This window comes from Aythya fuligula, chromosome 5, assembly GCF_009819795.1.
Source record: "Aythya fuligula isolate bAytFul2 chromosome 5, bAytFul2.pri, whole genome shotgun sequence".
NCBI lineage: Eukaryota > Metazoa > Chordata > Aves > Anseriformes > Anatidae > Aythya > Aythya fuligula.
In genome coordinates, this window is record NC_045563.1 from 53,560,834 (window position 1) to 53,581,953 (window position 21,120).

Genomic DNA, 21,120 nt, shown 5'->3' on the forward strand with positions numbered 1-21,120 from the left:
TATTCCAAATCCCTACTCAAAGCAGGACTAACTTCAAAATTAGAGCAGATTGCTCAGGTCTTGTCCCACCTAGTTATGTGGGACTCAAAGGCTTGAAACTCCACTTTGACCCTCGGAACCTGTTTAACCGTGCTCACTATGGAGAGCTTTGCCTTGGGTCCAGGCAGAACTTAGGATTGTTATCTCTTGCCCTTGGGATATAGGAAATGCATCAGCATTCCTGTATTTGGTTTATTGAAAAGAGTAATCATTTCCCAGTCTCGAAAGAGACACTGATGCTGCAGGCTCCATATAAACCACAGAGAATGTATTGTCCTGTCCCCAAGAGAACAGAATGACTCATTAAAGTCAGCACTAAGAATCAAAAGCAGGGGCAGGAGAAAATTCATAAGCTGCTGCCCATATTGCATCTTATCTACTGGCAGGTTGTTTCCAAATCAAGAGAGACAGTTTTTTTCAGCAGCACATATTTCTGTTCTTCTTCCTCCCAGTGTCATTTGGAGGGCACTGTACATGAGCAGAAACAAGGTCTTTCTTCAGCCTGCCACTGGAAATTGAAGGTGTATGCTCTTTTTCCTCAGAGCAACACTACAATGGAACAAAACTTTGCTCTGATTAAGGGATTTAGGAGAGTCATTTCCCTCCTCAGTGCAGATGAATGAGGAAGAGGAGCCTATGTGGACACTGTGAAAATGAAGCTCAAAGTTACTCACTTGGAGTATCGCCATTAATGTCACATTTCATCATCTCACTGACAAAGTCACCAAGGGAGGAATAGGAGGAACTTGAGTCGTCATAGTCAACACTGTCACTGCCACTGCCACAACAGGTAAAAAAGAGAGATGAGTGGTAGCAGCATAGCAACAGCAGGGCCCAGTATTTCAAAGATGAGCATCAGCACACACTGTTTTCAAGGACATCTTAGAAATCTTGTGATATTACAGTTTCCACACAAACAAAAAAAGAAAGATTCCTGGCAAGAGTGAGGGGCCGGCTTCATGAAAAGTCAGAGCAAATGAAATTAATTTTGAGATAGGTAACAAGACAATACGGTATAGCATTTACAGGCTCTCAGCAAAGTTAACAAGGTCAACCACAGGTGGACAGGAAGTAGTATATGAATTCTCTGTGTGTGCCAGAGGGGTGGAAGAAGCTTCAAGAGAAGTAGAGATCAAAGGAAAAGCATTCTCTTTTAATACTAATGATAAATCCCACTGTGAGGACCACTGGTGCTATGTAGAACATAAAAGATAAGCAATTCCAAGCCTGAGAGCCTCATAGGCTAAAAGAAAAGAAGGATAATAAAACTAGATGAAAAATTCTGGAAAACTTGGTCAAAAACACATTAACAAAAAATTATTCTAACTTTACTGAACACACAAGAAGGTCTCAGGCAGTGGGTAGTACTGGCAAGCTCTGCATAACCATGTGCTGATTAGAGATTTGAAAGAATGGTAGGATGGGTGGGAGTAGTTATAGTACTGCAACACAAATAACCTGAGAGAGAACAGCATGGAAGAAAAAAGCATAAGGGTGGGAAGAAATACCAAATGACAAGTAGCAAAAGAAAACAGCAAAGTACAAATAGAGAATCATGTTAAGCGAAGGCTTGAGAAAACACAAGCAAAGGGATAAGCTGCTGCTATGATGATGACAGTGCAGCAAGACAATTTACTTCAATGTCAGTGTTCTGACCAGACAGAAGAAAAAAACATCAGCATGGAAGGCTAGAGGAAAAAGCTGCAAACAAGAAGTTGGAGGAAAGGCCCAGAATAATTTGAAGTAACTATCATGTGGCTAGAGTTTTGTTCTCCACCAACCTGTCATCAGTGTGGTCAGAGTCTGTTTCTTTCTCTACTGGTACATTCAGTGCTTCAGCCAGTTGTGAATTACTGTCATAGACACGATAGTGGATGGGCTGCAGCTGGTGGGCATACCACTTAGGTTTGTCACCAATCAGTGCTGGATCAAACATGTCTGCACAAAAAGGAAAAAAAAAAAAAAAAAAAAAAAAAAAACAACACAAGGAGAGTTAATTGAACTCATTTATTTATGTTGAAGGCTTCATTCACAGTGAGGCTGTTCCTTACTAAGTCTTACACAAAGAGAGAGGCAGACTTCTTCTCTGTAAGCAAACAATTAACTGGAAAAACAAGGGGCAAACAGCAGTGCTAATTTGGTAGAAACCCATCAATATATATAAATAGACATATGTAAATATAAATAGAAAAATGTTCCTTCAACTGGATTTCCCTACCCAGCAGGAATGCTGAACTGGAACAGGCTCCCCAGGGAAGTGGTCATGGCACCAAGCCTACCGATGTTCAAAAAGCATTTGGACAACGCTCTCAAACATACGGTTTGATATGATCCTGTGCAGAACCAGGAGTTGGACTCAACCCTTGTGGGTCCCTTTCAACTTGGGATATTCTACGATTCTATGAATAGTATGGCATTAAGCGAAGTTCATCCCTAGAATCTCTCTACATTTTAAGAGACAAGACATCAAAAGTGCAGGAAACTTACGACCAAAACTTACTGTTATGAATCCTTTGAAAAGCATAGTTAGTAGGGTTGAGTGACCATTCTCCAAAATACTCTACTGCCTGTGTCCTGGAAAGCTTATCTGCAAAAGGCGTTTGCTTTGGCCTAGAGGCAAGAAAGGAGTTTGCCTGGAAGGCCACCACTGGTCGTGGAAAAAGACGAAGAGTGCGAGTATGCATCTGGAAACCCTGCAAAACATTTGGTGAGTTGAAGAATCTCACCATAGCAACCCTAAAAAGAAGCAGAGAATATATATCAGATAAAAAAGACACAACCTTTAAAATGTATGCATTAGGCAATGTTTCAAACCTTCAGAGAATGGTAACCTAATGCAAAAAGCTGTCTTAGAAAACTTCTTAAAATTAAAAAAAAAAAAGCGCACACACAAGAAATCACTTGGTTTTAATTCACCACCTTGAAACCAAGACCCCCCCAAGGAGAGACGTTGCTCTTGGATCCGCTAGCTTAAGTTATGACTAAGTTTCCAGATTTTTTTTTCCCCTCAAGACATATAATGTTATTCATGCACTTAATGGATCTGATACAAACGCTGTAATTCCTTCTCTTTTTATTTTTTTCTATGTAGACTAGAACCTGCGGTAGAACCTGCTTCCATCACAGGACTTGCTTACAGCAGCATTTGTGCTGCCTTTAAGTGCAAACTTTAAGAAGACTCAACACTACCTTCCTGTTCAGCCTCACCTGGTAGCCACATCCACAGAGTCCACATCATTTCCATAGATCAGAGGGTTAAATTCCGTGGAGGGGGTAGACTGCAAATCATTCTGCGGTCTTCCCAGCAGGAGTGGCACCTCCTGCCCTTCGTGGAACTTCTCTAGGTTAAGAATGGGCTGAGTATTCAGACTCATGCTGGCCAGTGCCTAACAAAGGACAACATGATGCACACATTCAGCAATAAATTATTCAAGGAACAAGAGTGAGATCAGAGCTACTCTGCCTCTAAGCAATCACACCGATTATGCATGCTCCATTAGTTTGTCTTAAACTCCTTCTTCGACACTGAGTCAAGAAGTATCTCCAGGCCCTCCTTTATGTGGACAGTCCAAATGAGCTCCTCAATGACAAAACAGTCTTGGAGCTACCTAAGGGTTAGCATGGAAGTCTGTCATTCATGACGCGGGAACAGACAATCCAAATCTGACCACTGGCACTGTACAATACATCTGAGAGTGATTCCCACGTGTAATTTGAATACACACTGGGACCTGGAGGCCTTGAAACTTGCCTTGCAACTTGGCCATTCAGCCAGTGAGTTTGGTATCCTACAACAGTGCAGACACCTCTTACAGAGGCATCTGCCTGCACCTATCCCTGCAAACCTACACTTCTCATCTGAATGATGTCTTCATCTCTCCATAAAGCCACCATCCTCTTCAACCCTCATAACATCCTCAGTAAAATGCACTGGAGCAGCATGACTGGCAAGTCGGTCCTTAACACCCAGATCCAACCTAAATTGGACCTCCCTCATTTCTCCCATTTGCCCACTGAGTCTTCACTGTTTTATTTCAAAAATAAACAATCATATAAAATAAAGTACAATCAAAACACCAAAGGAAAAGGGTAAAATGGAAAATCGAGGGGAAAAGAATAAAATAAAGAACCTTGTTGTCAGGAGTGAGCAGCTGTTGCTGAGTGATTGCAGTCATGCTAACCAGACACTGGAGGCATGATGGAAGATCATATGATAACACCAGCAGCCCATCAGAGCCAAGACGAACACATGACCACAGAGAAACAGATGGAGGGGGAAACAAAACAAAAATAAAATCTATTACTACCAAATATCACAAATAAGAGGAAATAAAAAGGACCACAAAATAGGCACGTGGAGAGAGGTCCAACTGCACCACCCCCAAACATCCACATTTGGCTACAGTTCCTCTGGAAAGTGGAAAGGTTCCTGTCCTTATTGGTACAGCAAATTACTTTCCACTGCAGTTTAAAATCGGGTATCTTGAATTTTATTCATTGACACTAAGACCCAAAAGTAAACAAGGGTGTTAACCTTAGTGACATGGGCCACAATTTAATCTTCTCTACTTTGTAAAGCAATCAGTAGCCCTCCTGTTCTGCCAATAGTCAACTGCTGATGATAATGGACACAGGAATATATAGGGATGTACAGAATTTTGGTGAATACTCTGCCAATTTTAAATAGAAAGTGTTCACGGAAATTGCAATTTGTTCTTCTGATATTCAAATTTGCTGTAGTAAGACAGTTTTGCTGAATAGTGCCTGAAATTGCAAGGGGGTGAGGCAGAAGTAAGGGGAAGGTGGATCTAACAAAACTCCAAGCAACACATTGCTTCCATCAGTGCCGACAGCAGGTACTGGGGTATCACAGAGGTCACACACTTTGCTCTCCAGGTCTACAAGGAGAGAGAGAGCAGACCTCATCAGGTCAGTAATACACTTTACCTTTAGATACTGCATGCAGCGTGCATAAGGAAAACAGAAATAAAGAGATAAAACCTGCTTGACATGATCAGCAAGGCTGACCCAAGCTGATTAATGGCTTAGCAGGACCTGAGAGAAGAGACAGACCTCACACAGATCTGTGAATGGAGGGGAAACAAAGATGATCATTGCTAGATGGACTGGGTCAGAGTTTAAGCCTGTGTGGCAAATGTAAAGGAGGAATCTGGAACTTTCTGCACCAAGCAGAAACAAGTTAGCCCCAAACAACAGTGAGAAACAAAAACCATCTACTGCATCCAAGAGCATTTTGAATTATCTTTCACTAGGCTAAGAAATTAACTGCAGTCATAGGCCTTAGTGAGCACTTGCTTTTCCAAATTAGCTCTCTGCTTTAGAGAGAAAAGCCAGCAGCTAGATAGCTAACCCTTAACATCTGTATCAATTAACACCACTTTTAAAGCTTAACATGTTGCTCATTTCTAACATAGGGGATATTCTATCTGGACACCCATATATAAGTGGTGCCTTAAATACCTTGACAGAAAATCCCTAGTCCTGTGCTTCCCGACAAAAGTGGAAGCAGCGGAGACAGTAGAAGATAAATAGGCAATAAAAATGAGCATGAAATTCCTTGGAAAAACTAAAGATCTCAAATGAGATAAAAGTCTCAGATTTAGGGTTGTCAGAGGAAGGCAATGTTAGAAAATCACAGAGGTGCTCACGGGGCTCAGAAGAAAACATCCCAGTAACTTCTTCCCCTATTGATTAGCCCACCTCCACATCCAGAGCAGATCTTGCCATGACTGGCCAAGGGGCACCTTCTTGAACAAGCTCACTCTAGCATCCTCATATCTTATTCACATCCATCTGATGTGCCAGGATACACACCTGCTTTTAACACCTTTTGCTTTACATTTGCTGACTGCATTCTTGTCCAGCACAGCAAAAGAGCTGTGCAAGACTACATCTGCTAAGCTCTACCGAACCTGAGTCCTTCTCCCAAAATGCTTATTACCTGTTTCAGATGCTTTTTCAGCTCTGATGCTTCTGGTTCTGGTAGTGCTGGCAAAGATTCTGCATTTGTAGGAACAATCACCTGGAATAAAGCACAAACAACAAACTAAAAGTTACCCAGCTGTAGCCATTTCAAAACCAGAATCCCCTACATCACATCTCCACTGCTCCTGAGACTGGATAAAAGTCATAATATCAAATTTAAAAAAAAAAAAAAAAAAAAAAAAAAAAACTCAATCAATACTTTGATTTTCACTTCTTTATGACTGTGTAAATAGTATTTACACAGGAGAGGATTTCGCAAACAAGAGAGGATTTACTCTGTCATAAACCACAAAAAAGGAAAGTTTGAATGAACCTATACTCATCCTTCAGAATTTCCATTAAGTGTAAGATGTTAAACACATTTCCCTTGAAATAGCCTTGCTCATGCCACAATAGAAAGCAAGATATGTGGCCCCATTTGAATTGTGACAACCAGTGCTGCTGGAAGGCTCTTATCAGACCTAGATTCTTACCTAGGGCTATAGCAGACAGGGTCAAGTTACCCAGTGAGACAGCTTTATCATTTATTGAGGATTTATCTTCCTATAAAACAGCCAGACGGATTAACTGAAAAAGAATGCCTTATGAATAAAAGAAATGGGGACTTTGCGACAAGGAAACAGAATCCTGAAACTTAGGACAGTAGTAGCAGGGACAGACTGAGGCCAGCCTATAAGCATAGAAATTCTTAAACTCTCAGTGTGCACATTGATGAAAGTGCACAGTTCCCTGGAAACAAAGCCAAAAGTCTTTATGGGCATCACTTACCTTATTGGTATCCAGGTCAATAAGCCATACATCATCAGGCATTTTAAAATCCAGTTTGTAAAGGAAGAAACTTGCTGGAACACCAATGATGTAAGGTGTAGGGGCTAGAAGCAACTGAGAGACAGACAACTTAAAAACGACAAGATCTGAATTTGTTATCACCATATTCTTTCTTTTTTTTTTTTTTTTAAATAAATAACAATACAGTAGGTTTGCATCAGAAGAGAAAACATGCAAGGCTTTGATAAATAAGTCACTAACTCCACACAACAGAAGCATTTTAAAACAAACAAACGAACAAAACCAATCCTGCTCCAAGAGCTTCAATTCTCATCAAGAAGAAAATCAGTGCTTTTTTCTGCCAGGGATGTACTTTTATATGGCTGCATGGCTCTAAGGGAAAAAAAATAGCTCAACTAATAGCTTGCTATGTCATGGACCAAGAAAAAAAGATGTTCAGAATAAAAGCTTAACTGGAGAAGCAGAAAGCAGCAAGTAAATACACCCTCGGCTCAAACCAAGACTGTGCTGTTGAGAAGATGTCATCAGGCTTAAAGGGCTTTACCATCTCTAGGAAGCCTAAGAAATAGGTTTTCCACATGTTTGTGTAAAAAGCGTCCAACAAGAAATTCTTGTTGTTTCTGAGCATCAGCAGAGGGAAAAGGTTTAAATCAATAAGCCACGTAGCAGCTTGAGATCCGCTGTTTGGGAGGCAAAGTTATCCTTTAAATCTAGAACACCTGGTTACCTGCATGGGGAAAAACAAACCTGCAGCATCATTTGCAGGATAGCACTGAATTAATAATATGGCCTCAATTCTGTCTTTCCAAGCAAAATAATGAGCTCCTGCAGAGCTGACTGTTATGAAACCCAGGCTTCCAAATGAAGTAACTTGACATTTCATATTTCTGAGGAAAATAAACTGCAGGCAGTAGTTTCTAAACTCTGAATCAATAGGCCTCAAGATTCCATAACTACTATGGACCCTCCCCAACAAACCTTAATACTCAGTTGGGAGGGCAAAGAGGGGAAAAGTAAATTCTTGCCATAATATTGTAGATGTGTGGCCTTTCAGTCCATTGCTTGTAAGGTACCGCTTTGAATCACATTATTCACTATGCAGGCTTTGCGAATGTTCTACATAAAAGGTGTTACCTACAATTTAGTCAGTGGTGCTCAAAAAACATCCTTTGCAAGGCAGTGTTACAGCCCCTGAGAAAGCGTGAGGAAGGAAACAAGGGCTGCTTCTGTATGTTTCAGACATCACAGAAACATCCTTTGCAAAAGACTAATGAAGGCAAAATACGTACCTGTTCTGCAGAGGCCATGCAGGTGGGAAGCAGAGGGATCACTGGAAACATGTACTCTAAGGGGTAGATCATAGCCACAAAGGCCATCACAGACATGGAGAGAGCGTTATAATCTCGGGACTGCAACACAACCTGCAACCACAGGAACTCCCATTAGCACTGCAGCAACCCTTCTCTTCTGGTACTCCCCCCAGAGCCATACAAATATCACAGCCTGCAGGACTCTGTTTTAACAGCTGTGAACTGGATGACCCTTCAACTCATCTGTCTGAAAGCAAACTTCAGAAGCTTCCTACAACAAGATCAAAACTTTTCAGAACACGCCCCTCAGAAGGAGCTATTCCTTCCCGCCTCCAGACAAACTGATCCCAAAGAACGCAGCAGACGGCCGTTCCACACACCCAGCCTACCCTGGCTGTGGAGAAGGCAGAGCTTCCTAAGCTCTACATTGGTCCAAAGACCAACTCTTCCCTTCCTACCTTGTGCTCCAGAAGGATGCAGGTCAGCACCTGCAGACAGGCATCCACTCCCAGCAACTCCAAAGGCAGATGCAATGGAAAATCCACCAAGGTGAAGCGGGACGGATCAGGAAGAGCAAAAGTCAAAGCTGGCTGCAACTCATGCGGCAAGACTTCCACATCCACCCGCTTCTGACCAGCGACGGGCATCGGCGAACGCAGCAGCCTGTATATCCAGGCCTCAATCTCACGCAAGTCGTGCAGCAATGCGCTGGACTTCTCCTCCACAAGGAGCGAGCCTGTGAAAATCCGCCACATTGTGTCCCTGCACATGGGGAACAAGAAGATTAACACTCCACAGCTTCACTTGACAGCCGTTCCTCTTCAGGGTTGCATGGCTCTTTGAGGGCAAGGGAAGAGTCACCAAGAAATAAAAGGTGCAGCTAACACATTTGGCCACTCAAGGGAAGGGAAGACAGGGGTTTAACCTTGCTGAAACAACAACTGGGGGGAATAATAGATCTTTCTGAAGCAGAAGTCAACACAAGTATGTCACGTTAGTCCGAGAGGTCATGCATTCATTTAAATGATCTGGTAAGGTCCAGATCTCTGAAGACACATCCTGCATTGCCCTGGGGCTTAAAATTCAGCCTGCAACTGGGATACTCTCACATCTTGTCCAGCCCAGTTGACTGTAGGATTGCGTCTAGCAGTTCTACAGACTTTTTCAAGAATATGAAATAATAACTTGAGATAATAAAAATATGCCACACCAAGATCTCGTAGGTGTTTTGGCATCATTAAGTATTTTTACATCCTCTCTTAAATTGCATTTTATCATTCTGACAAGCTGAACGACCCACAGCAGAAGTGGCTGCATTTCAGCTGAGAATATAAATTTCTAAAAGCTGTCTGGGAAGCAGATAGGTACCTTAGCAAAACAAGCAGGCATTTTTCTATGCATTAAGCTAGCAAACTGCAAACTTTTAGCTCAAAGGCAGGCTGGCCAAAAACGTACAGCATTGCTCAAGCCTTCAGTGCTTCAAAACTTGAAACTGGATCAGACAAGGGAAGCAAAGTGGATAGTCCATTTGATCCCTTAATGCTGTAGCACAGTATGCATGATGGCTGTGAACCTGTTATAGCCACTGGGCACAAATTTCAGGTTGATAAATATTTTTGGTTACTGTAATAGGTCTGTTAGAATGGTATAGCTCAAATTAGAGCTCAAATAGCTCAATTTAAAAAAAAAAAAAAAAAAAAAAAAAAAAAAAAGGATGACACTGGAGACCTCTTATCTCTTAAAGAACAAAAATTACATAATTTTGGAGGGGTCAAAACAAGAGCAATTTGAGATTACGCTGGCTGATATACCTCTCAGGAACTGTGATGCTTCGCATCCTCTGCTCCTCCCTCAGCCACTTGTAACGCACAGGACATTAAGTTGTTAACAGGCACGCTCAACCTTTCGCAAGCTGTAAGCTGGCATTTTTATTCTGCCACCATTTCAAAACCACTCTACTTTTCCAGGTCACAGCTTGCAAACCACACGGTAATTCAAACCAGCAGCTTTACTCGTCCCCCTGATGGATGCTTAGCCTCCTCCTCTTGCCTTCCTCATCTGTCACTGAGTTCTTCTCCTCTTAACTCTAAGAATTACGGTCAACAACAGCACATTTTTAAAATACTACATGCCACTCAAACACTGGAATGCATCAGCTCTCCTTTCAAAATTCAGTTGAGTTCACAGAGTTGAAGAAAGTCATGAAATTTAGCTCTTTTCTGCCTCGGAAATGATCAGACTAAACCAAGTGATGAAATAAGCTTCCTTAAAGCATACTTCCATTAAAAAAAATATTTTTTGTTCTGAGAGAAACATTTTTTCCTCACCATCAGTGGATTCAGGTGATAAATCTGTTAATGCAGGAATTGACACAAGCCCAGCACAATCTCCTAGAGCTGTTCTGAGGCAGGAACCCACCAAGTAGGTCACCACTCTCTGAACAGGGGCAGACTTCCTCTTTCATAAAAAGCATACGAAGATGCAAGTGTCAGATGTCCTGTCAATTTTTGCTTTTGAGAAGATTAAGCTGGAGTGTAACAAGCTACAAACTCACATTACGAGCTATCTCACAGCTCAATCCCTCCTGATAGTAAGATAATCCCCTCTTTCTCCAGAGATTCATTTTATATTTGCTCTTATTAGTTCATGTATTGGAAAGGGAAAAAAATCTTCCTGGCACGTAGGCGTCAGGCACAATAAACAAATATAGATCCATAACTGATACACATACAGACCTTGGTCCTTCTGTACCCTACAGTGCAACAGCTTTTGTTACATACCCAGCATTACAATAGCAGATATGTAAGATTACCACATTACATAAAAAAGATACCAAGATCCTATTTAATTTGCTGTTGCAAACCTCCATTCCCATTTGCTTCATAATCAGCTTCTTCTTTTCCTACCTCTCCTCTCTCTCCTCTTCAGAGTACTTTGATCTCCTTGAGCCATTCCTGCTGCTCTAGTCTTCTCTCTCCCACACTGAAGTTCAGATTGTGTTTAATGAGCTTATGAAAAATACTTTCATCATTTCCCTCTGGCCCCAAGTTGAAATTCTCCCTGCCATTTCTCAACTGTTTCTAATCTGCCAGAGAACCACCAGCCCTGACACGCACTGCCACGGAGCTTATGCACCAAAGCAACAATCGCAGCATCAGTGCTCAGCTTCACAAAGATCACGTTCAGTCAGTTGTTAGCAGTGCCTCCACAGGCGTATCAAAAATTAATATCATACCAGGAGACAGAACCAGATAGAGAAGTTTTACACAAATCATCACAAAAATTTCCTAGCGTGATTCTGGGTTAAAACAGCAGAAAGATCAGCCACCAGTTTCTGCAGCTACACCTATGGAGACAATTTGCCATGACAGTTTGCCAATTGGAAAAAAAAAAGCAGTGGGAGAAAAAAGTTTTCTCCCCCCTCAACATACCTCTGCACTCCACGAGGAATCCCCAACTTCTTGCCCAACAATCTTTCACTACAGCAGTCCACGAGTCTCTTGAGGGTGTACAAACATTCACGGAAGGTGGAAAAGAAGGGATAGTGACTAAGGATGCACAGAGAAGTCAGGGTGCTGTTCCGAGAGCGATGGCTGCCTTTGGCCAGCCGCTTGCTGCGTGGTGATCGATTCACATCTGGGGTAGACTCTGTACTTGGGACCTGCAGCGAAGAACCACTCTCTGAACTCTCAGTGCCCGCATCCTCTTGGGGTGCAGGCACATCCCCAGATTTGGTGATTTTCTGTCCCTCCCGAGCTCGGTGTCCTCCCGTGCCTTCTCCCTTCTCCTTAGGTACTCGCTTCTGGAAGGAGCGGTAGAAGTTGACACAGATTCCATAGCGAATGACTCCTGTATCCTTGTCTGTGAGGGTGAAGACGAAAGAAGTGTCATCACGGAAGCTCATGCGTTTCTGCCGCACACTCAGGCATCCTTCTGGCTGGCAAAAGAACACAACGTCGGGAGGTAGAGGAAAGTCCACGTGGTCTTCTAGAGGATAACGTCGGAGCAGCTCAGGAGTCTGAGCAACACTATCACTGCTTGGCTGCCTACAAAAACAAACACACAAAAAAAAAACCAACACATGCTTACTTAATGCTACTAAAATCTTTGGTATCTCCCTAATGACATGTCAGGGGCCTGCAAGTTCAGCTTCATCTTTGGTTGTCCTCAACCCTAATACCCAGGGGAAGAGCAGCACCTCAATCGCTAGCCACAGTTCTCAGTCACTAGCACAAGCCCAGGAACTGCAGAAAGCTTAAATAAAAGTCTACACCATCATTACCAAGGCCCAACAAGGAGCCCCTCTATTCAAATTTGACTCAGAAAATGAGTTTCAAGAGCATGATATCCCCAGGGGAATAACATATTGCTATGTTTCCCTGACTTTGATTTCCAAAATGAGTTTAACTGCATGGGTCTCTGGGGAATACTCAGGTAGAAAAGACACTGCTCAGCAGATGAACAAAATGAAAAAGTTAAGAGAAAGCCCTCTACCAGGGCCTTGTGCACCTATTGCACGTCCATGGAATTTATGTAGACCTATAGTGAAGACATACTGACAACATTTGGACTGTTCCTAGAGAGGTTTCTACGAAAATAATAATTTTTAATATCCTGCCAAGGCAAATAAAGGGGGACTGTGATATAGGTTAAAACATTATGTCAGTCTTGAAAGCAACACCACAATTTTGCCAGGCAGGAAGCAGCTGTGACAGAAGTATAACACAGCTAACAATACTGTGAAATGATGTATAACATATAATAAGTTTTAACAAGTCCAGCAGAAATGCATTGTAACCACAGACTGAAAAGTAGAGGAAAAAACAAGAATGGTAACGCTTCTCCTGTATAAGTGTGGGAAGAGGATGAAAACAAACAAAAACAGCAAAAATAAAGCTGCCTTTAGTCAGATTAACAGTCAACTGACCAAGTGATCCAAGTAATACAAAAAAATATTTTAGTTTATTTGGTGAAGCACATTACAACCTGTTGTTGATTTTATTAACTCTAAATGACATTGGCTTCCATTAAGTTAGCAACAGTTTTTGACAAGTTCCATGAACTCAAAACCTCATCCTGTAAAATTCTTATTAAAAGGTTTTAACAAACGTGTGTGTTTGTTTTTTTTTGTTTTTTTTTTTTGTTTTTTTTTTTAGTTGGATTTAGAGTGTAAGCTACTACAAAAGCTGTGTAGTCGTATGCAGGCCTACTTAATACCATGTCTCACCAATCTTTGTACAGCAAATCACTAATGGAACACAAAGACAAGCAACACTATCTATACCTGATTCCTCACCGAAGGAACAGCTTGTTTCAAGGCATTAACTAATCTTCCTACCACCACTTTCCCATTAAAGTTACCCAAATAACTGCCAGAGAAATAATATTGTGAAAACCAGAAAGCAAGGGAAGACAAATATTCCCAAAACAATCTCTTTCTGGCTTGACCCCTTTGCTATAAAGTCTGTCCTCTTGCCATTTTCTACAGTAATTAGGATTTAGTAAGCACAATACTAAATGGGATGCAGGAGCCCTGGCTCTACCATCACTCTCTTGAGGGACCTCATGCGAGACATTTTCTCACCTTAATACTTTAGATTTGCCCATTTCAAAATAGAGATGAAACTTATTCATCTCTTATCTAAGAACTGCTGGATTTAAAACCAAAACAAGCAAAAAAATAAAAAAGCACCACCAAAACAAAACAAACAAAAAACAAAAAACAAACAAACAAACAAAAAAAAAAAAACAGACAAATAGCAATAGAATGTTTTTAATTTACAAAAGAAAATCACTGGCATAAATAGTTCTGCTGAACATAGTTCTTCCAAACAAAAAACTTTATTAAACTAAAAATAAACATGCTTTAGTAAGACATAAATTGGTAACAAAATCTATACTGTCTGAATGGTTAAGTACTGAAATATTGTAAAAAAACAAGAGCCCTAAAATCTTTTGTGTATCAGTATCCACTAATGCATCATCTGTTAAGAAAAATGTCAAATAATATTGGTACTGTTTAAAAAGTCTACTTGTAAATAAACGGTTATAAAAAGTCATCAACAAAGTACCAGTTAATATATCCTAAGGTCATGTCTTTGCAATACTATGAGCTACAGACAGAAAGACAGAGTCTTCTCAGACACTTAGAAGAGTTCTCTCTAATAAAAAGGAGTACTTCCAGAAGACATTGGCACTTGTGCGCTGTGGATAACAAGATGTGATGGTAAAGCCACATGGAGCTCCTAAGGAACCTGCAGTGGAAGTTACTTCAGTCAACTGCATCTCTTACCAGAGGCACTTGTTGAAGTGCCTAATAAGACAACAGACCTCTAAGCAGTAGCAATCTAGCTATTGTTGCCTAGCGAAAAACAGAATTGATGCTAGCAAGTCCTTAAGTGAGGACATCAGACACTGTGAGCATCACTGGAGGAGGCAGTTAACATTTCTTCCCTCTTCTTTACCTAGTTACGTTCCACCTCTCACAGAAAAATCATGGTTGTTTCTACAGACAATAAGAAATAATTAAACTATTGAATTATTCTGTCCAGAAAACACAATAATAAAACAATTACTACTTAGGAAATTACTTCATTTCCTCCACTTAGCCTATTTCAATATTGCACTCAAAGCATTTTTGAAAAGAAAGTAGGAGGTAAAGCAACAGGCTGATGCACATAAAATGCTGATATTTAGAAACGAAAGTACAAACATTTCAGAACACACCATTAAAGAAACTGGCAGAAAGTTACCACATGAACTCTGAACAGAGAAAAAGAACATTTGCTGAGCCTCTGTGTATTAGATATAGGGTATATGAAATGTGGGCTTGATGTGTGTGCTGTTTAAGTAGACAAACATAACATGTTATTTATTGATGACTAAGACACAAAAAAAAAAAAGGAATAAAATATTAAAAGGATTCATGTAGTTCCTAATAGGACAAATGAGTATTAGGAGGAAACGTGGCCAAGTAAGGTAAGTTTCAGACTCGTTTTAAAACTGGGTTTACAGCCTACAGTCCAAAAGCTAGAGAAGTAAACCCAACCAGCATTTTACTTGCGTGTGGCTTTCAGTGTTTTCAGTTTGTGAATCACCCTGTCCTGATGTCAGTGGAAGCAAAGCTGTTCAGACTCACAAGCTATCAGTCATACATAAACCGGCTACTCTTAGTCACCCTTTGCAGACCCTTGTAAAGGTCTAAAGACCACAAATAAAAAGCCTCTGACTGCAGCAGTATCTTTCAGAAAGTGGCCTAGGCAAGTACATGCCCCCTTTTTGCACACATTCCAGTCAACTCTTCTTCAGCACAAAGCATGGCCTCATCACTAGATGCCAGGCTATTTGTTGTGCTGCCCCCCACCCCACCACCTCTACTGCCTACAGAAAAGCACAGCTGAGAATCTTCTCCCTTACCTGGCTCCAATGATAACAAGGTAGTCAAGTAACCGAGGGCAGCTTTTCTTTTTCTGCACCATTGTCCTTGACCCCCTCCCTATGTCATCTCAGTGAGTTCCTGTTCATGGATCCAGCAATCGGTTGTCCAGTCAGCCGTGACCAAGTGCCCTGGGGAGCAATTCACTTGGAAATGTCTGGCCAGTTCAACCTACGATCAAGAAAAGCAAAAGTGTCAAAGGCACAATCAGGAATACCAATTACACATATGTATTAATTACATTCCCCCAAAGCCTGTGTTCTGGGTAGCTACCGCCATCCCCAGACCTCCCTCTCTTCACGAGTATAAATACACAAAATGAGATTTACTTCCACTTCACCTGTTTTGAATTGCTCATATCAATAATGCATAGGCTCAGAAAGTCCTAACCCCAAGCTGGGGCATCCTTTCTGAACCTGCACAGACATCAGAATGAGCAGCTCTCCTTAACGCGCTGGGAGAAATCTCTACCAAGGCCTGACTCTCAGCATAGCAACAAGATGCAGTTTACGGAGGGAAGCTCAATTACAGCACGAGTTGCTAATGGGAAGACAGGAAATAAAGAGTAAACAGAGAGTTATTCTCAGCACCAGCTGATACTTTGCTTAAGGTGGAAGTAGGAGGTGCTTTCCAGAGGACACAGAGGCACCAGAAAGTGAGACTGCAGTTAGAGCAAGATGACGAAGAAAAGGCATGATCCAGAGTGTCCACCACATGCAGAAACACAGCAGGGACTGAATGAGGCATTTCCTCTCAGGAACCCAGGGTGGTTTTGTTGCTTTATTATTATTAATAAATAATAGTAATACAGGAAGTGTTTACATGTAGCCACAGAAGCAAAGCAAGATGAACCACACAATAAACAAGAGGATCACAAGAATGACCACAGACAAGCAAAGAAGCCTGTCGCTGGCAAAGAGCCATTCATGAAATGGTTTGAGGCAACACTGTCGTCTAGGCAAAACCCTGGGATTCCCATGTGCTTGGGAAAGCAGCCTTAAATGGCAGCTAAACACAACTGAAGCAAAAACTGCCACCTGCACTTTAGGTGTCTGGTAAGCAACGTAGCTAAAGAAGGGGTAATATCAAGAGAAGCCCAGTTGGATGTACTGCACCTTACCCTCCCAAACCCAATGATCTCCACGGCCCCAAACGACCGCGATCCCACCACTTTTTCCTGTGACGATACAGACCTGCATGCTGCAGCTTGCAAGAGCAGAAGCACTCCTTGTAAATCATACTCAAGTTTTTTTTCACTGACTTTATTCCATTTCCTTGATCTTGTACATCTCATCTTGTACAGATGCTCAAACTGTACTACAAGTTAACAGAGCAGCCCACTAAAAACATTAATAAAGCTATTTTATGTTTAAAAAGAACAAACAGATTGCCTTCTGGTGTGTATTGATAACAAGGTTTCTATTTTGATTTATCTTTACCTCCTAGAGCTAACACAGAATACAGAGAATTATGACTGTACTAAAACCTTTCAGGTCTGCAACATAACACTTAGATTTTATTTGTATAAAAGTATAACAAATTTTCTGAAAACCTGAGTAAATTTAGGTAATTTTCTTGATGTTTCTCTCATTACTTCACAACCAAAAGCTAGGTAAAGGTACTGTAACATCAGTGTCTCATAACCTCATTCAAAGCCTAGCAACACATCAGCTTTTTTTCCAGCGCTTCGTATTTCATGCACAGTTGTGGAAGTTCATTCATTATCCCTCCAAATAGCATTAAGAATAATACAAAAAATCTACGAACAGGTAAGATTTCCTGAAAATGAAATGCATACTAGAAAGCATTAATTATGGAGTAAAAAAAAATTAAAAGAAATCTTACACATCCTCTCCACTCCCAAATATTTTTTAAGACTTCATGGTCGGGTTTCAGTAGATCCTAAATTACAGTTGGGGTAAGGTCTGTAAATGACAGCGATATGAAACACCTTCTGCAATATTTTTTATAAATTATCTTCTCTGAACAACAGACACAGGAAGCAAAGCTCCTGTTTATTCATTTTAATGGTATCACTGAAAGCCTTGCAGAATCTGTCCTGTGACAGCTCTTGATCCAACACACACTGTGAGTATCTTGCTGTACACAAACTTGAGAGGAACAAGATGAAATCAGGATGATCATATGGTTATTTTGCCTTCAGTTTTGAATGACAACAGAGTAAGTGAGAGGCTACAAGAACAGAAGAACAGAACTTCAGCTTACCCCTTGGTGACCTGTCCATATCCTGTGTTTTTTCTTCAGTTGTGTAGCCTGGAAAACATTTCTTATGATTGCAATTCATAAGAGCACAAAGAGGATATCTCGTCTGGAAGATGAAGTTTTGGTGAATTGGAGCAAGAGCTAGAAGAATCAGAATGAAGTTTAGGTATTTTTTGCCTTCCTCTATTCAATCTCAACTTCACAGATTTAGTATTTAGAAGGGTGATAACAACTAAAGAGCATCAGATCAGCATTTGCTGGAACTCACCTTCCTGCTCCTGGTTGCCACTGGACACCAGGGTTAACTTGCAGGAGCCAACACAAACAGGCTCCACAGTCCTGCCTCTCGCCCTGCAGCTGCCCAAAGCTCACTTTCAGGCCACACTTTGTGCTGGTACAAGAGTTTGTGCAGTGACATGATGAATCAGATCAGGGAACTGATAAGGACTAAAATTAACACCCTTCTTTCTTTCTTCTTCCTTTCCCATGCCACTTTAGTTTTTACTGGGTTATTTCTATGACTAGATTCACCAAGTGGCCACATAAGTGCTCGTGAAGGCACAAGGAAGAGGTAGGAGTGGGTAGCTCAGGGATCATGAACTACTACTGAGCTCACTTCTCTGCAGGCAATGAGGAGGTGAAGTAGCTTCTTCCTCAGGAATTTGCTATCATCCTTCCTCTAGCTTTTACAAACTGAGTACATTAGAACAAAATGAGACCAAAGATTGAGGAAGATCTCAGTTGCTTCTCTCGCTTCTTCATGTTACTTCATGTTACCACTGGGACCTGAGAGTTACCTCTGTTACTGTTACCTCTGAACTGAGAGTATCTTGGTAGTATCTTGGTACAGGTTTTGACATCGATGGCCTGCTCTCCCTCTCAAGCTCCTTGAACTTTAGGTTGCTTTTTCTGAACATGTCTTCTGCAGCATGTTCTCTTTGTACGAATATCTTGGATGCTGCCCTTCGAAGGCTGCACTGTCAAGCAGCATTTGAGAAGAAACTGCCTGTAACTGCGGCTCCAGGAAGGGGAAAGAAGAAGCGAAGGCCACCACAGACGCATACTGCACAAACACATTATGCTTCGGAGATCAGCACTGTTTAAGCAAGCACTCAGAGGGACAATAAACAGGTTGGTGAGAATGAGCACTACCCACGCACCGCAGCAGCTATCAGCAACCCTCATGAGCTGGTACAAACTGACACAGTAGCCCAGACACAAAGACACAGGCCAGAGCCAGCACTAACCCATGGTTTTCCACTAACTGAGGCAAAAAGTGTTCAAAACAACACTTCTATTATTGGTGCTACACTACTCTTCAAAATTCCCCAAACACCCACGTCTCGGTTGTGGCAGAACTTCTACAGGACAAGCTGTGTGGTATCCTGCAAGCTGAAGTCCTCCCAGAAATAAAAATCTCTGTGAACACAGCAGGGAAAGCACCACACCACAGGGCGGATATAGTAACAGGACAGAACTGCAGAAGCCTCCTTATCAGTTTAGAGGCATCCGTGTCAGACCGATACCCTGGCATTAGTCCCCCGTGTACATGAACGGTGCGGCACCCGTCTCATCCACACCTCGGAGTCTCCAGCCTTTGCTAAAACGTCTTTTCTTTCTAGATGCACAGCTAGAGGAACAAAGTCATTTAGTCAAAGATAACTTGAACTCCAGCTCTGACAGACCAGCCTTACACTCACCTCTATGATAGCCAGCATGCATTTAAACAGCTCCTTTGCTCCAAAGGATGATACAAATACAGCAGCAGATTATTTTCCAACAGGCAGATGCTAAGCCCTCCTGCCTGGTGCTTCCTCACCAGTTTAGGATGGGAGCAGAATGAGGTCTGTCCTTCTCTTATCTCTGGCTTTTATCTGACACAAGAAACATACTCAATTACAAGTACATGGATCTTAGAATATAAATTGGGGTCAGACAATTCAATTTAGTAAATGCATAAGTAAAGAGCATACAGAGGGGCGTTGATATCTGAGAGAAAAAGGAGGAAGCTCATGAAGAAGACAGCAAGAATTACAGGACAGAAGCCATATGAATTCTGGTTCACTGAAGCCTCATCTTGCAAAAGACCAGATTTCCAACCATGTCCAGAAGGAACGCTTTTCAGTTCTAAAATATCATCGGAACATCTTGAATTTCTATTTATATTCAGCCAAGACAGTGTGTACTCAGCTCAGATCTATAGCCAACCTTACCGAGTTGTTTACTGAGAAATCAAGACATTACACATGAATTGAACTGAACTGAAAGCTGAAGCAAACACAGATATGGCCAGAAGCTTCAATGCCCCCTTTTTGGTTGACTTATGTTTCATTTTCTCATGTTACACACCTTGAGTACACTGAGGGAGCTACTTCCAGCCGTGACCTGTTTCAGCACATCCTACTTGTGCTTGTATTAAGCTTTTAAAGAAGCAGACAAGCAGTCCCCGTTTTGTATTAGCCATTTTATACCTTTGCTGCTTAACAGCTATATTCAACACCGCTGTAGTTTTATACTCAAAACTATGCAACATCCTTCGGAAGCCCATTGTGCTGTTTCTCCCCTATCCAGGCACTATGGTGGCTCCACGAGCACAACGAACACAGACAGGAGTGCACGTGGCTTGAGAACACCCCCTCCTCCCGAGCCTGATGGAAGAGCTTGACAGAAGATGGAACAATTTCTGAAGTCAGACCTGGATGGACTTGCTGTACTGGTGCAGCTGCTTCGCTTGTGCTACCTTGCCAAGAAAGCAGTGCATGCCAATGCTGTGACTCCCCAACAGATACTAGCACTGACACAACTTGGGGAGAAAAAAAAAAGGTATTTTCAAAGCATTGCAGACATACCTAAGGCAGACAACGGCACACTCATCTAGCATAGGTAGCCTACAATGTAGGTGTGGCTTCATGAAACGCAGCGGTTCCAGGTATCAGAACCCCAGCAGGGAACGGGACTGCAGGGTGGTTCTGAAAGCATCCTCCCCAGGGCACAGGCATCGCTGGGGTTAGTAAGAGCTCTTACAGATAAAACAGCAGATGAATCCCAACTGCTTCCACTTCTCACACGTATATAAACGGTTGAGAGACAGGATGTGCCAAGCTAGATTAAAGAAAATTATAGTATCAAGTGTGAAAACAGGTTTTGGTGGTACAAAAAGATGTCCTTAGAAGCCCTTCTGATGAATGTGAGTAACCCAAAGACCTCTTTCTCCTACTGAAGGATGATATTACCTCGCTGCGTCCTGCACACGTGCCTGACACTACTGACACAGACAAACATCTTCAGCCTGCACATCGGTTTCTAGCAAAATGGAGG

The 21,120-nt window shown here is 41.7% G+C and overlaps 1 protein-coding gene across 28 annotated transcripts in view; it reads right to left on the reverse strand.

Moving 5' to 3' along the window:
- Positions 1–21,120, reverse strand: part of MADD (MAP kinase activating death domain) — a 65,156-nt gene that overhangs the window by 37,595 nt on the left and 6,441 nt on the right. For 13 of the 28 annotated variants that reach the window (XM_032188694.1, XM_032188693.1, XM_032188704.1 and 10 more), the window contains exons 2-11: positions 15,561–15,750; positions 11,576–12,190; positions 8,603–8,906; positions 8,124–8,255; positions 6,814–6,927; positions 6,002–6,082; positions 3,247–3,425; positions 2,540–2,775; positions 1,821–1,977; positions 714–817 (exon numbers count right to left, since the gene is read on the reverse strand). In XM_032188694.1, coding sequence (XP_032044585.1) covers positions 714–817; positions 1,821–1,977; positions 2,540–2,775; positions 3,247–3,425; positions 6,002–6,082; positions 6,814–6,927; positions 8,124–8,255; positions 8,603–8,906; positions 11,576–12,190; positions 15,561–15,622 — 1,984 coding nt within the window. In that variant the 5' untranslated portion in view covers positions 15,623–15,750. Of the gene's footprint in view, positions 1–713; positions 821–1,820; positions 1,978–2,539; positions 2,776–3,246; positions 3,426–4,169; positions 4,227–6,001; positions 6,083–6,813; positions 6,928–8,123; positions 8,256–8,602; positions 8,907–11,575; positions 12,191–15,560; positions 15,751–21,120 lie in introns of all 28 variants that reach the window. The other 15 variants (XM_032188690.1, XM_032188686.1, XM_032188684.1 and 12 more) reach the window with 4 other exon arrangements.